The sequence below is a fragment of the Colobus angolensis genome, unplaced genomic scaffold, assembly GCF_000951035.1.
Source record: "Colobus angolensis palliatus isolate OR3802 unplaced genomic scaffold, Cang.pa_1.0 Scaffold136, whole genome shotgun sequence".
In the NCBI taxonomy this organism is placed as follows: Eukaryota; Metazoa; Chordata; class Mammalia; order Primates; family Cercopithecidae; genus Colobus; species Colobus angolensis.
Genome location: NW_012114444.1, coordinates 2,186,225 through 2,200,121, shown reverse-complemented (window position 1 = coordinate 2,200,121; position 13,897 = coordinate 2,186,225). Strand labels below are relative to the sequence as shown.

The window sequence follows — 13,897 nt, the reverse complement described above, 5'->3', positions numbered from 1 at the left end:
CTGGGAAACATTCAGGGCAGGGATAATTATTCCCCATGACTGAGGCAAGACCTTTCTGAGTACTCCATCCAATGTCTTGTGATTTTGAGTTTGGAAAAGTTGAGAAAAGCAAGTACTACTTCCAGTCCCGTGTAAGCACTGAATAATCTTTCTGGATGTTTTTTTTCCCCAGCCTCTAGGAAATGTACTGACAGTACTCTCCTGACCACTCAAGGAAGACCCTCTGCAGACCTCTGGAGTTCCTTCTGCTATTCTGTCCCTTCTAGTACTCTGGCTGCCCCGTCTCTGGCTTTTCAGCTAGAGAGAATGTCTTAACCCCCCAGGCCTCGCTGGGCAACCCACACACAGACATAGATGGGAAGGTCAGTTGTGCAGATTTCCAACTGCAAACATCAAGACATCTCCGTACACACGCTGAGGGTCTGGAAAGAGCACACATCTCAGGGCCTGCATGCACAGAGTGGCCTTCCTGAAAGACAATGGCCTCAGTGACCTCACTTCTGACGCCTGGTTGCTGGAGTTCAGTGGAAGCAACAGCAGATACACTGCCCACATGAACATGTGGTTTCCAAGCCAGACAGAACTTGCAGCCTCAGTTCCAACCAGGTCCAGATGTTACACCTTCCCACAGTTGGAATGAAATTGGCCTGACTCGGACAGTGCTGTGTCAGGGATCCTTGGTGCCTTCACTTAATCCTGCGTCCAGCGTGCCTACTGTGTGCAGCCCCAAGGGAGCGCAGCTCCAGCAGCCCCAGGTCACAGGGAAGACGCCGAACAGTTCCACAAATCAGTGTCTAATGACAAGCAGATTGTCACGAGAAGTGGGTTCTCTGAGAGCCCTTAACCATATAAGCTGACATGGGCTTGAGTCAGCGAAAGAATGTGGGAGCTGAGACTTGGAGCTCAGTGTGGAGTAGGGCTGTCCAGGCAAAGGGGTGGTGCGGACACCAGCTGTGTTTCCAGAGGCTCCTGTGGCTTAGCCTACGGGGCTGCTACAGGAGAGGCAGGATGTTCGTGGTCCTGAGCCTGTCCTTGTGGGGTCTTGTCTCATCTGGAAGACAAAGTTTCAAGTGGACATTTAACTGAGGGACTGCCACACACACTCCCACAAAGGTGGGGTAGGGGCGACTCTGAGATGTTAGTGTCACAGTCTGGGATTTCTGTTTTCTCCATTAACAGACCCTTGGCACCAGGAATGGGCATGGCATCAGCACTTCTGTCAATACTGCTGCGCGGAGGAATGGGATGGGGGAAACCGGGAGGGGCTGGGACCGGGAGTGGGCTGTAGGGTTTGGCCCTAGTCCTGCCGCTAGTCTGGGCCAGGCCCCTTCCCTGCTTTCGCCTTTTTTTTTTTCTTTTCTTTTTTTTTTTGAGACAGAGTCTTGCTCAGTCGCCCAGTCTGGAGTGCTGTGGTGCGATCTCGGCTCACTGCAAGCTCCGCCTCCAGGGTTCCCGCCATTCTCCTGCCTCAGCCTCCCAAGTAGCTGGGACTACAGGCGCCCGCCACCACGCCCGGCTAATGTTTTGTATTTTTAGTAGAGACGGGGTTTCACCGTGTTAGCCAGGATGGTCTTGATCTCCTGACCTCGTGATCCGCCCGCCTCGGCCTCCCAAAGTGCTGGGATTACAGGTGTGAACCACCGCGCCCGGCGCCTTGTTTTTTTTTCTGAGGCAGAGTTTCACTCTTGTTCTCCAAGCTGGAGTGCAGTGGTGTAATCTCGGCTCACTGCAACCTCTGCCTCCCGGGTTCAAGCAATTTTCCTGCCTCAGCCTCCCGAGTAGATGCGATTACAGACGCCCACCACCACTCCCAGCTGATTTTTTGTATTTTTAGTAGAGACAGGGTTTCACCATGTCGGCCAGGCAGGTCTCGAACTCCTGACCTCAGGTGATCCACTCACCTCCGCCTCCCAGAGTGCTGGGATTACAGGCGTGAGCCACAGCGCCCGGCCACTGGGCCTTAGTTTTCTGAGGCTAGTTCTACATCTTAGGATCATGTCCCCCGCCCAGAGAAGAACCCAACATAGGCCCCGCTGCTCCTTCCGTCTGCGGCTTGGAGCTTCTCCTGGCAACAGGTTCAGGCTGCTAACAAGGCCTTCCTCAAGAACCCACCCACAACCAACGACCACACTTCGTGGGTCCATCTTTGTATCATCTTTATTTCCTTGGAGCAAATTCCCAGGAGCGGGTTTGCGGGGTCCAAGAGTATGCACCTCTAGCACTATGACAAATGCGGCCAAAACGCTTCAGAGAAACGGTGCCCCAGTTTGCATTCTGCTTCCCATGCCCTGCCCTGGGGGTCTGACTAGTGAAACACGGGATGGCAGAGCGGTCGGGTGCTTCTGACCCCGCGGTGGGCCGGGACCTTTTCCTACCCTCAGGAACTGTCTGAATTTCTCTTCTGCCGAGTTCCTGCGGGTGTCCTTCGCCCACCGGCTCGAGGGAACGTGAATAGCAGGCAGCACGGGAGCAGGCCTCCCCTCGCAGAGGCTCCGTGCCTGGGCAGGAGCACCGCCCCACGCCCCAGGTTGCCGCAGGGTGAGGGGACCGGGGGGCTGGAGGCGCACTATGGGGGGGGTACGCCCGTATCTCTGGCCCGGTCGGCAGCGGTCAGCGAGGCTCAGTTCCCGCCTCTTCTCCTAGCTGCTCATTCAGGGCTTCCGAGGCGCTCACAGGGGTCGACTGCGTCCGTGGGGCACAACCCCCGGGCTAAGCTAAGACGCCACACAGGCCGACCACCCCCAACAACGCCCCGCGCCCCAGGGTCAGTAGGGCGGATCCTAGAGCCTTCTCCGCCGGAAGCGGAAGTGCGTCAGGGCGTCGGCCGGCAAGAACGCACCGCGCAGACTCGCTGTGGCGGCGTGACCCGGAAGCGCTCGCCGAGGCCCCGCCTTGCCCGCCGATATTTCTGCCGGGTCACCAGCCGCTTCCTTTCTCTCTCGCGCGCGGTGTGGCGGCAGCAGGCTCAGCCTCGAGATGCAGAACGACGCCGGCGAGTTCGTGGACCTGTACGTGCCGCGGAAATGTTGCGCTCGCCCCCGCATGCCCCTCTTCCGTTTTTACCTAACCACCACGTCCCCTCGCCTGCCCTTGTCCCCCCACACCCCTCCTGCCCTTCCCCCGCCACGTCCCTCACGTATCCTTCCCCGGACGTTCCTCTTTTCCATGCAGACCCTCCCCACCCTCCACGTCCCCTCTTTGATTTTTACCCCCCATGTCCCTTCTGCTCACTGCTCCCTTTCTCCACAGCTCCGCTAGCAACCGCATCATCGGTGCCAAGGACCACGCATCCATCCAGATGAACGTGGCCGAGGTGAGCTGGGAGCCCGGGAGGCGGGAAGGTTGGGATGTATGTGCCGGGAAAGACGGGCCTTCCCATTATGGAGGAGCCCTTAGGGTGAACGTACAGGCAGAGACTGGCTTTGAGGATTGGTGTTTCCCAAACGTGGGGGAGTGGTTTCCGACCCTTCTTTTCTTTCCAGGTTGACAAGGTCACAGGCAGGTTTAACGGCCAGTTTAAAACCTACGCTATCTGCGGGGCCATTCGCAGGATGGTGAGTGTTCCCTGGGCTTTGCTCATCACTTCAGGACACCGTGGACTTTGCCCTGCGCGTTTTAGCATGTGATGGTGCTTGAGTAGATTTGTTGGCAAGAGTAGTTTGAGCCAGCTGGACTGGGCTGGTTGCCTGCTGCTTCTTGGGGGTGGACGAGGGGTGCTCTGAGAAGACACTCAGGCAGCAGACCCTGCCTCCCACTAGGAGGTCCCCCCCCCCATCTCCCGCCATAGTCAGGCTGGAGGCTGCCCCTCGGGAGAGGTGGCTCCCCTTCTGCGCCTGTTTCCATTCGCTTAGCGGGGGAGAGACATGGGCTGGTGGTGCAGCTGACCTCCTGTCATTTCAAGCAGCCGGAGTGGAAATATTCTTAGTGTGCTTTTTTTCCTTAAGGGTGAGTCAGATGATTCCATTCTCCGATTGGCCAAGGCCGATGGCATCGTCTCAAAGTAAGGTTGGGGGCTCACATTTGGGCAGAGTGAGTGGACTAGGGCTGCTCCAGAGGCGTGGTCTTAACGTTGTCCTTTTCCCCTGGTTCTAGGAACTTTTGACTGGAGAAAATCATGGAAGTGGAATATTTGTCATAAATAAATAGTGAAAACCTACCTGTGCAGGTTCATTCTGTGTCTGTAGGCCCAGGGTTGAGGTTTTGCTGTCAATGGGTGACAAGGGTGGGGTAGGGTACCCAGTTGGTTGAAAGGAGACAAGCTGTGAAACGTATTGCAAAACCGAGGTTTAAAGGATACATTATCCATTTAGAAACATTTAAGATAAAATGACTCAAATGTTTTGAGGTCAGAGACTCACTTATGCACATTGACATCCACAACTGCTACCGATGTGGAAGCAACACCAGGCCTGGTTTCGTAGAGTCACAGCCCAGCTGAACACCTCAGCTCCCGACACCTGGACGTGTTCTAGGGGATGACACGCTGAGCGTGTAGTTTGGTTTAACGACTGGCTTTGTTGCAGTAATCCTCGAATACCACAGAGTGGCAGCTCTTGGCATCATGACAATGGACATACTGAAGGGAAGGCTTCACATTTCACATAGACCAGTTTGGTTAATAACTTTCACTACATAAATACACAAACTTAAATAACTGTGCTTATCAGCCATTTCTTGCTTTCATGTGTAGAAAGAACAATGGAGATGTGTGTCCCTGGAGGGCAGGTTGTAAACTGGAACAGTTACTAGGAAGTCAGTCCCTTACATGCTCATAACATGGGCGAGCTCTTGAGATGGGATCTGGGTGGCAGGAGAGGTTGCTTTTCAGAGGAAAGCTGCCTGGGACCCAGCATGGGGGAGCAGCTTGGAAGTCGAGTCCCCTCTGGGTGCACGTTGGGTTCCAGGGGGTCATCCTTGGCCTGAGGGCTGCTCGATGGAAGGGGATGCTCCACAGTAAATAAGGGCAAAGGCTTTGGTTTGTCCTCATCCTGCAGTCTCTCCTACACGCCAGCCATCTCTGGGTCTCAACCCCAGTGAGTGGCTGTGGAAAAGGAGGGCCAGGTGGGTGCTGGCAGCTGTCCTGCACCACTGCTGGGATCAGGTGGAGTTGCTGGTGGAGTTCTGTGATCACCAGAATTGGCATCCCCTTTCTGTGGAAGCACCAGTCTGCGCAAATAGCATAGAATGTATTGTAATGGGCTAGAGACAAAGTCATCCCAGAGTCCCTCCAGGGCCAGGGAGGTTTAAAGTAGTGGCAGGAAAAAGCTTGGTGGCTGAGGCAGTGGCCAGTTTTGAGACCAGCTGACCCATGAAGAAAACTCAGCAGTCCTTGGTTATTCAGTGTTTTGATGAGGCAGCTAGCTGGAGTGCTGGACCATGTAAAATTTGTTGCAAGAACTTTAGACAGATGAGGAAAAGCTGGAGATGGGGCCCTGCACAGAAGGGACATTGACCACCACTTGGAGTCCTTTTAGCATGGTGGGCTGCCCTGGCTGAGGTGGCCAAGACAGCACCTGTTTCCTGCCTCAGAAGAAAAAGACTGATGCACTGACCCTTTGAGGTTGTGTGGGGCGTGGTCAGTGCCCTCCTGCCTGAGGGTCAAGTGTGTTTTCAGGTCAACTTTAGCAGACCTCATTTAACCATTTTTTGTTCCCTTAAAAAAAAAAGACCCAAAAAACCAAATCCCAATAAATATGTTATTTTTCTCCATCACCATATTGCTTAGAAAAATAAGAGCTGGCAAGCAGCGATTGTCCTGGAGGCCCAGAGTGTCTCCTGGTGAGAGGCAGAGGGTTGAGCATGGCATGGGATGGGCAGCTGTCTGTTGCACCCTGTTGGTCTGTAGGACACAAAGGCGTCAGGATTTCACAGTGACACGATGTTTGAAGAACAGAGGTCCAAGAGTCCAAGAATGAGATCAAGATAAATCAGGAGACTGCTCCCGCTAGTTTAACTGGACACCAATAGCTTCATTTGGGACGCAGTGAGGTGGGCGGAGAAAGCTCTGGAGAAACTCAGCTTCGGTGGCTGAGGGAGCCAGCGGCACAGTCGATGTTGGGAGATGCTGCTGAGGAATCCACACCCGAAAAACCAAATCTCCACAATGAATGCCTAAATAAGTTAAACTCAGCCATTTCAGTGTGTTCAGTGAGGTCTAGAAACCCAGATCTCCACCCCAACGCTGTGGTGGCTGCGGTGGTTTACAGAAGGCGAGGCGTGGGGAGAGACACTGCAGCCGGCTCACTGCTACACGCTGTGAATCAAACATCCTGGTGCCAGGCTGGTCTGAGGCACGTGAAAAAAATACCAATAACAAAACCCCACATTCGGTTATGTAAAAATCCAGGTGAATTCTCGGAAATCTCCTTGGAGGGACAGTGCATTTGGGGATGAAAGCAACGTCACTTTCCAAGGAAACAGCAAAGATGCAAAAAGGAGAGCTGTACCAGTGGAGGCCAGGTGCCTCCTGCTGGCGGGTGCTGGGGGCACTGGCAGGAGGCAGCGCGGGGCTTCAGTGAGACACCTCCCTGGCTGGCAAGTGCACCTCGGTGCCCTGAGCCTTCTGTGGAGCCTCTGCTAGAACTGCTGGGTGAGGCGCCTGTAATGAGGTAACACTTGGTTCTCGGGAAGATACAGGGCCAGCTCCAAGGCCACGAGCACTGTGAACTCAAACCCGATCAGGTCACGCCTGTTGAATCGAAACCTTTCTTCTAACTTCTGCAGGGGAGAGAGAAGGGTTATATGGGAGCCTTCCCTCTTCCACGTTTCCTGCCCAGCCAGCCCCATCCCAGCAGTGGCCCTGGCTGGATGTCATGACCCTGCCTGCGGCGCCTGTGGAACCCAGCACTCACATCAATGAGCTGCTTCACACCGCTCTTGCGCAGGTCACTGCTGATCTTGGCGGCCAGCAGCACGCAGGCGCCGGCGCACAGCTTGCGGTTCTGTTTGCTGAGCTTGCCCTGTAGGACCAGCTTCTCAAAGTACACGTAGGCCATGGCCACCGTCACGGGCTCCAGGCTGCACTCCTCCGACAGGCTCCGCATCTCCCGCTTTAAGCTGTGGGTTAAGACAGAAGCCATGTCCCTGGGGCTCTGGCTGGGGCTGAGGAGGCAGCCCCCTGCCACCACCAACAAGGCTCGAGCAATGTGGCTTTGGGCTGCAAGAAACACCACTGTATCCTTCAGGGCGGTACGCTCCACTATACCAGGTACAATGCCCAGGGCAGGGTGCAAGGGCAGCGACAGGCAGGCTGGGTCTTGGCTTCCCCCCTCCCTTGGGTGGGCGCTCACAGCAGGTCCCACCTGTGCCTGGTGGGTGGAGCCACAGAGGACAGGCCCTGCTCTTGGTGGGGGGCAGTGGCCTCTGATGAGGGGCAGTTTTAGGAAGAGCCTTGAAGGGAGGTGCCGGGGTGTGAGGTGAGCCACCCTCTGGAACACTGGGGCAGAGGCCAGGCAGGGCAGGCCCCCAGTACAGGGCCGTGGCCAGGAGTCCAAAGTGAGCCCAGCAGTTCTGCTGCCTTCGGCTCACTTTCCTCTGGTCACAGGAGTTCTCAGTGTGGCAAGATGTGAGAGCAGAGGCACGTGGATGGTCTTGGTGAGCTCCTAGCATGCCTGGACGGGGGGGCTTTGTGGGCCAGGGGAAGGGCCACGGAACCTGCTCAGTAAAATAGCACACACTGGGAGTGGCCGGGCACAAGAGAGGCCTTGTCCCGCTCGAGTTTTACAAAGATCCTGGGCTGCTGCGAGGGTCTGGCTGAGAGGCCCGGTGGTGTGTCGGGGGATGAAGTGTGATGGGGCCGCGGGGGGCCTGGCTTGGCGGGCGGTGGAGGTTGGGGAGCTGCTGCTGGGGGTCTGGTCAGATGGCGGGAGGGGGTTGAGGACAGGCAGCGGCTAGACTTGTCAAGCTGGAGAGAGAATCTACCAGAAACTGGAGAGGCTGGCAGAGCCTCCCAGGACGATGAGATGGTCTGAGAGGGTGTCCTCACCTCCTGATTTTGCTCAGCGTCAGTTTGACGTGTGGGAACTTCTCCCTGAAGGTCTCGTTCATGTCCTTTTTGAGGTCTGAGGGCTTCACATATTCTATCACTGTGGTCTGCAACAGACAGTGGACAGGGTTGGGCTGGCCCCTTCCACAGTCCATGGGTCCCACCTGCCCGGTACCACAATGGATTTCTTACCATCCTGGGTTTGCAAACATGCATAAGATGTGGCTTGAGAGGCCCCGAATCTCTGAGAATGGCTCAAGAGAGAACCCCAGAGCCCATGCATGCTTGGTGTGGGGAGAGCCAGGCTGCCAGATGCTGAGGGCTGAAGGGCAAAGGTCGACCCCAGCTGGAGTGGCCAGCACTGCTCCCTGGCCTGCCCTGCACACCACCACTGTCTGTGGTGCTGCAATCTGGGATGGGGGCACGTCACACCCCTGGGGCGGCTTTGCCCACAGCCTGCCCTGCACGCCCTGAGCGAGGACAGGTATGCAGCGGTCTGTGCCCAGGCCCCAGGAGAGGGCACTCACCATGTGCGACGCAAAGATGAGGACGCGCTTGTGCTTGCCGCAGGGCCACTGCGGGTCATCCAGGAGGTTGGGGTTGTACTCCAGGGTGTCCCCCACGTCACTCCCTGTAAGAGAGGCAGCCCCTGACCCACCAGGAGTCTTGAGCAGTACCCATCTAGCCCCAAGGTCTGGCAGGCCGGTGCCATGGCGGGACAAGGCCAAGCGGGGGAGGGGCTCCAGGTCATGGTTCTTGTTCTCCCGAAGGGCCCAGGGCTTAGACCAAGAAAAGGATGTCCTGAGAGGAGGGGCCCTCCCTGGAGTCATCTGTGGGTGCAGCTCCTCCCCACTGCCTGGCTCAGGCCAAGCCCAGGGCCAGCGATTCGGTGTGGAGCTGTTCCTCTCCTGAGTGGCCGCCACCTGACCCTGTTCCCCAGGCTCCATCGTGCACAGAGGGCTACAGATTGAAAGGGGCTTGCTGGTGCTGCTGCAGTCCCTGGGCCGTGGTTAAGGCACGCGGGCCACCCCGTTCTGGGCGGTGGTTAAGGCACGTGGGCTACCTAGTTCTGTGCTGGCTGGTGCTGATTTGGTGGGGGCAGGTTTATGTCTTGACCCTGGCAGAGTCCGGGGGACACTGGGCCGAGGTGTGGGTAGCAGGCCATGGCTGTCACTCTTGTGTGTGACCAGGGCGTTGGTGGGGTACAGGAACTTCGCATAAGACACGACCTAGAAAAGCAAACGCATTTGGCCTCAGCTCTGCTTCCTGGGACCGGAGGGCAAAGTGAGCTCTGCCTGCCTCCCGCTGCAGGAAGCCCAGAGGCGCCGGGAGCCCTGCGTGGAAAATGAAGGGAACAACTCAGATCAAGCTGTTGAGGCTGCGCCTGAGCTAGACGCTGCTTCTCACATAGCTAGAACATTCCGGAACACCACTGTGCTTTATCTGGGTTCTGCAGCCTGTAACGTTCTCCCTGCCTCTGAAGACCACTGACCACCAGCACAGAAGCCGGAGGGTTGGCGAGCCTCACCCTGCAGCGGGGAGGTGTCCAGGAGCACCTGGCTGTAGTGCAGCAGAGCAGACCTCAGGCACGGCCAGGCTGCCCGGGGAGTCTGATGGGCTCCAGGACCGTGTTCTCAGGGCTGCACGGGCCCACATCCACTCCACCCTTGGGTTTTACGTGGAGTGAAGCACAGCTCCATGTCTGCCTCGTGGGCACTGACGTGTGGGACTGCTCCCACCTGCCTGCCTGGCCCTGATGGCGCTGGGTGTCTGCCTGCAAACAGGCTCTTACCTTCCCATCTGCTCCCAACTCCACGCCTTCCAGCTCAAAGACCATCTCGGAAGACACAGAGACACCACCGGACGGGTGCCTCTGCTTCTGGCTGTCCACCCTCAGGTCACTGCAAACATGGGAGAGGCAAGGGGCTGTGGCCTGTGCTGAACTCAGGCTCCGGCCGCCCAGCCCACCTGTCTGCTGGCCCGAGGCGCGCTCGGGAACAATGTTAGCACAACCCCTCGGGAAAGAAAGGCGGCACTGGTGTGACCAGGAAGGTGCACATCAGGAGCGCTTTCATGGAAGGGGGGTCTTTGAGCTCCGCTTCCCCAGTACAGACACCGGCTGGTAGAGCCCCCGGGGCAGTGCCCACCTTCACTAGCCCTCCAGGTGCATGTGCCCACGCCTGGTCAGGTTTCTCCACCACTGTGGTGGAGCCAGGGCCACACATAATCCCCACCCAGGGCCACACATAATCCCCACCCTACAGCTGTTTCCTCCTTCCCTGAATTACGCACGGATACAACTGCCTGGATGGTCACAGGGCCATGTGGCTCTGTCCACAGGAGGTGGGCTAGCCCGGCCACCTGTACATCGACAGCGTGAACACAAACTGGCCCCTCTGGAGAATGAGGACCTGAAACGGCCCCAGGTTCCTGAGGAGCTTTGGTGGAGGTTGACGTGCTGAGCCTCACATGAGCCCAGGGGCAGCCTGATGGGGACGCAGCCTCATCTGGGGGCGCAGTGCCCTCTGATGCCTCCTGGGCCTGGTGGGGACCAGGCCTTGCCTTCTGCCCAGACGCATACCACATGCAAGGCAAGGGCTGAGTACTCACCTGATCCTCAGGCCTTCCCCATAGGGCAGGACTGAGAAGGCTGCACACAGGGACCGCTTGGCACAGATGAGCACAATCCTGCAGGGGGACAGAGTCAGAGTCAGGGGAGACGGGCTAGGGGGCAGGGGTCAAGGTGCTGCTGCTTCCAGAGCTACAGACATTTCCATGGAAAATTCCTTCTGCCTAAATTCAGGTGCCGGGAGACTGCCCATGCTGCCCAAGGGGACTTGGGCCCAGGAGGCCGGGTGGCCAGAGCCACTAAGCCTGGCCCCGCCAAGCTCTCAGAGTGGATTCCCTACAGGAGCTACCAGGGTGCCCCTCCCTGGGACATGGCTGCACGTGGGCAGGCACAGCAGTGACATCCTGAAGGCTCCTCCCTGACCCAGTGCGGGTGGGGCTGGCGGCCTCACCTCAGGATCTTGGCTCATTCAGAGATGAGAGGCAGCCAGAGGGGACAGGATGGCGAGGCCAAGGGCTGCGTCAAGCCAGACCTCAGAGGTCCTCGGTGGTGCGGGGCTCAACGCCACCAGAGAGGGCCTGATCCAGGTCCACAGAGAGGCTGGCCCGGAGGCTCCCTTCCAAGGCGCTCGAGCAGTTAGGCTCCAGGCCAGGGAGCACAGGCAGGAGCCACTGTTTTTCCTCCCTTAGACACTGGCTCTGCCCTGCCTGGGCCCAGGGTCTCACCAAGGGGACAACAGCGGGAGAACTTCTCCCCCTCTCTGGCTTGGATGACGGGAGCCAGGGCTGGCACTCACGTCTGCTGGAAGCTGTATAGGACTGACGGGGAGGAAGGGTCCGTTCAGACCCACAGTCACCATAAGGAGGATGCCCGGCAGGGGGAACTCCAGAAGGAAGGGAGCGCTCTGGACCTCAGGACACCTCAGGACATGCAGTGAGGGGAGTACGGGGCCACAGGAACACCCCCTAGACACCCTGACACTGAGACACCCTGACACAGTCTCTCAGGGTGCACCTGGGCACGGCTGTGGCCCTTCGCCAGCTTTGGGCAGCCTCTCCTCCGTGCCCCCAGCAAAGCCCAGCCCTCCTCCCCACGCATCTCACAGCCACGCCCGTTTCTGTGTCTCCAATTTTCCTTCATGTCAGCACTGTTGCTGGATGCCGGCGTCCACACGTGGCCCTTCACGTGGGAGCCCAGAGAGGATGACCTCGCTGTGGTGACACCAGGGACCCGTGGGTGCTTGGCTCATGTGGAGCAAAGAGTGTGGTGGGGAGGAGGGTCCGCCTCTAGAGGTGTGGGATGTGGAGCGGGCGGAAGTCTTGGGAGCGGAGGGAGGACTGCTTGGTTGACACGGGCAGGACCCTGTGGGCCTCTGGAGACCGCAGCCTTGGCCAGCTCCTGGCTCGGCCTTATACCTGCTGTTCCTGGTGTCGTACTGCCTCATGTTCTTGATGAAGTGGGTCTTCTTCAGGCCTTTATGTCTTGGTGATCCAGATGTGTGTTTGGTTCTGCAAGGCAAAGGACACAGGTCGCTCTTGTCCTCCCAGGACCCTCTGGCCCCGCAGGGGTCAGTGGCAGCCCGAGCGGAGCTGTAGAGCTGTGGGCAGCCGGGGGCGTGTACCTCTGTGCTGGAGCACATCCCACGGCATCTTCCAGAAACTCCAGGGAGCAGCGCTGGGACGTGACTCGCTTCCTGCAAGATGACAATGGGGCCTCAAAACGGGCATGGGGCCACCAGCCCAGGCACCGCCTTTGTGGCCAGAAACTGAGCGCCACCCGCTGTGCAGGGAAGGGCCACTCTCCAGCCCAGCTGCACACCCACAGGCCGAGGGGCTTCCAGAGCCCGTGCAGACTGACACAGGGAGGAGGGGCACCGCATGGCTCGAGAGGTTCCTGTTTCAGAGGCACTGAGCTCTTCTCTGGGGACCAGCGGCCCTGGGGACGGGTTCCTCAGGCACAGCATAGCGCAGCACAGCACACCAACCTGCCCTGCCCACCAAGGGTCACTCGGCCCCAAGCAACACCCTGCCGGGGGCACCACCAGCTCTGACAGGCCCATCCCACCCAGCGCTGCCTGAGGCTGGTGCTACCTGGCCCTCCCTGAAGCACAACTTGGCATCGGGGCACCATGGCACAGGCAGGCGGGGTAGGCACCAGGCAGCCCTTGCTTTCAGGCCACCTTCCCGTGGCTCGCAGCTCCCTGCATCAGCCACACCCTCCCACCTCAGCGCCGTCACGGGGGCTCCTCCTCAGTCGGGAACATTGTGTTCCTGTTCTTCCGGTGGCCACCTCTTTCTGAACTTTTTGGCTCACAGGTGGCCCTGAGGGAGGCTGCCTAGGCTGCGCTATTCTGTGACCTGCTCACGGCACCAGTCACTACAGCAAGGAGGTGTCCCCGCCTCACCACCCACCTGCCGTCTGCCTCCCTTTCCAGAGTGCCGGCCCCATGGATGAGGCAGGGTCTGTCCCTGTTCACTGCTGTCCTCAGTGCCTGCCCTCCTGTCTGGACTTCAGGAGTCTCCCAGGTGTTTCCCATAAGTGAAACGTGCAGGCAGATATTTGTTGGCTGAATGACGGTACAACACACTTCCCTGAAGACCCCCTCAGGACACAATGCCCACTGCTCCTCAGACCCTCGACCCTCAGGACCAAGTGAGGCCATCCTGATGTGGAGACATGACGTGGTTCAGTAACTCTCAGGGCCACGCAACTCCAAGCGCAGAGCTGTGTCTTGAACCCGGGTCTGTCCGGGACTCCAACTTTGTTCTCTCCCTTATACTGGGAGCCATGAACATGTGTGCCTGGGCACCAAGGCATTCCAAAAACATAGCTTAGGAGATAAGGTCCAATGCCAGTTGATGCAATGTTGCAGTATTGGAAAACCACTCCAATTGCAATGACAATGATGGGGTGACGTGGCGTGGCACGTCTGAGGAGCCTGCCTGCCCTGCAGGGCTGTTGGCCCCCAGAGGGGAGTGGTTGGTGGTGGTGGTGACAGTGGTGATGATGGCGGCAGTGATGGCGGTGACGGTGGTGATGACAGTGGTGATGGCGGTGGTGACAGTGGCGGTGGTGATGGTGATGACGGTGGTGATGGTGGCAGTGATGGTGGTGACGGTGGTGATGACGGTGGTGATGGCGGTGGTGGTGATGGCGGTCGTGGTGGTGATGGCAGAGCAACTTGGCCCCCGGGCTTGGCATGGGGCGTTCTCAGCGTGTCAACAGTAGCCTTTTTATTAAGTGTGAGCCAATTTGGACTCCTGGGCAAGGGCAGGTGTACTGCTGGGGGTCACTTCTGGGAACCCTTCAGGTGCCAGGCCAGCGCCATCCTCAGGGTCCCATGG

General features: G+C 58.3%; 3 protein-coding genes across 4 annotated transcripts in view; 1 reads left to right on the top strand and 2 right to left on the bottom strand.

The window, feature by feature from the left end:
• Positions 1 to 2,566, bottom strand: part of LAMA5 (laminin, alpha 5) — a gene marked incomplete at its 5' end in the record, with an annotated part of 118,791 nt that extends 116,225 nt beyond the window's left edge. The window contains 2 exon segments of the mRNA XM_011934548.1: positions 2,376 to 2,444; positions 2,447 to 2,566. Of these exon segments, the coding sequence (XP_011789938.1) occupies positions 2,376 to 2,444; positions 2,447 to 2,566 (189 nt within the window).
• A 371-nt stretch (positions 2,567 to 2,937) lies between these two features.
• Positions 2,938 to 4,156, top strand: RPS21 (ribosomal protein S21). 2 transcript variants are annotated; one of them, XR_001000916.1, is made up of 5 exons: positions 2,938 to 3,025; positions 3,250 to 3,313; positions 3,483 to 3,554; positions 3,945 to 4,000; positions 4,093 to 4,156. XR_001000916.1 is itself a non-coding variant. In XM_011934479.1 (5 exons), the coding sequence occupies exons 1-5, from the start codon at positions 2,977 to 2,979 to the stop codon at positions 4,100 to 4,102; spliced, it is 252 nt and encodes an 83-aa protein (XP_011789869.1). In that variant the 5' UTR covers positions 2,970 to 2,976; the 3' UTR covers positions 4,103 to 4,156. The 2 variants fall into 2 exon arrangements, 1 of the variants encoding a protein (XP_011789869.1); XM_011934479.1 differs by having other exon boundaries at positions 2,970 to 3,025; positions 3,249 to 3,313.
• A 113-nt stretch (positions 4,157 to 4,269) lies between these two features.
• CABLES2 (Cdk5 and Abl enzyme substrate 2) lies at positions 4,270 to 12,432 on the bottom strand. The gene is made up of 10 exons (XM_011934547.1): positions 12,428 to 12,432; positions 12,175 to 12,246; positions 11,969 to 12,061; positions 10,595 to 10,672; positions 9,777 to 9,885; positions 9,048 to 9,213; positions 8,512 to 8,615; positions 7,985 to 8,091; positions 6,852 to 7,056; positions 4,270 to 6,717 (listed from the first exon to the last, which is right to left on the bottom strand). The coding sequence occupies exons 1-10, from the start codon at positions 12,430 to 12,432 to the stop codon at positions 6,577 to 6,579; spliced, it is 1,080 nt and encodes a 359-aa protein (XP_011789937.1). The 3' UTR covers positions 4,270 to 6,576.
• Positions 12,433 to 13,897: the final 1,465 nt, after the last annotated feature.

Excerpts from the sequence above, each read along its gene's own strand:
- RPS21 (XM_011934479.1), top strand. The coding sequence starts at position 2,977 with ATGCAGAACGACGCCGGCGAGTTCGTGGACCTGTACGTGCCGCGGAAA. Across the intron at positions 3,026-3,248 it reads CCTGTACGTGCCGCGGAAAT|GCTCCGCTAGCAACCGCATC; the intron begins GTTGCGCTCGCC and ends CCTTTCTCCACA. Across the intron at positions 3,314-3,482 it reads TCCAGATGAACGTGGCCGAG|GTTGACAAGGTCACAGGCAG; the intron begins GTGAGCTGGGAG and ends TTTTCTTTCCAG.
- CABLES2 (XM_011934547.1), bottom strand. Across the intron at positions 8,616-9,047 it reads ACCAGCCAGCACAGAACTAG|GGAGTGACGTGGGGGACACC; the intron begins GTAGCCCACGTG and ends CCTCTCTTACAG. Across the intron at positions 8,092-8,511 it reads TCATCTTTGCGTCGCACATG|ACCACAGTGATAGAATATGT; the intron begins GTGAGTGCCCTC and ends TGTCTGTTGCAG.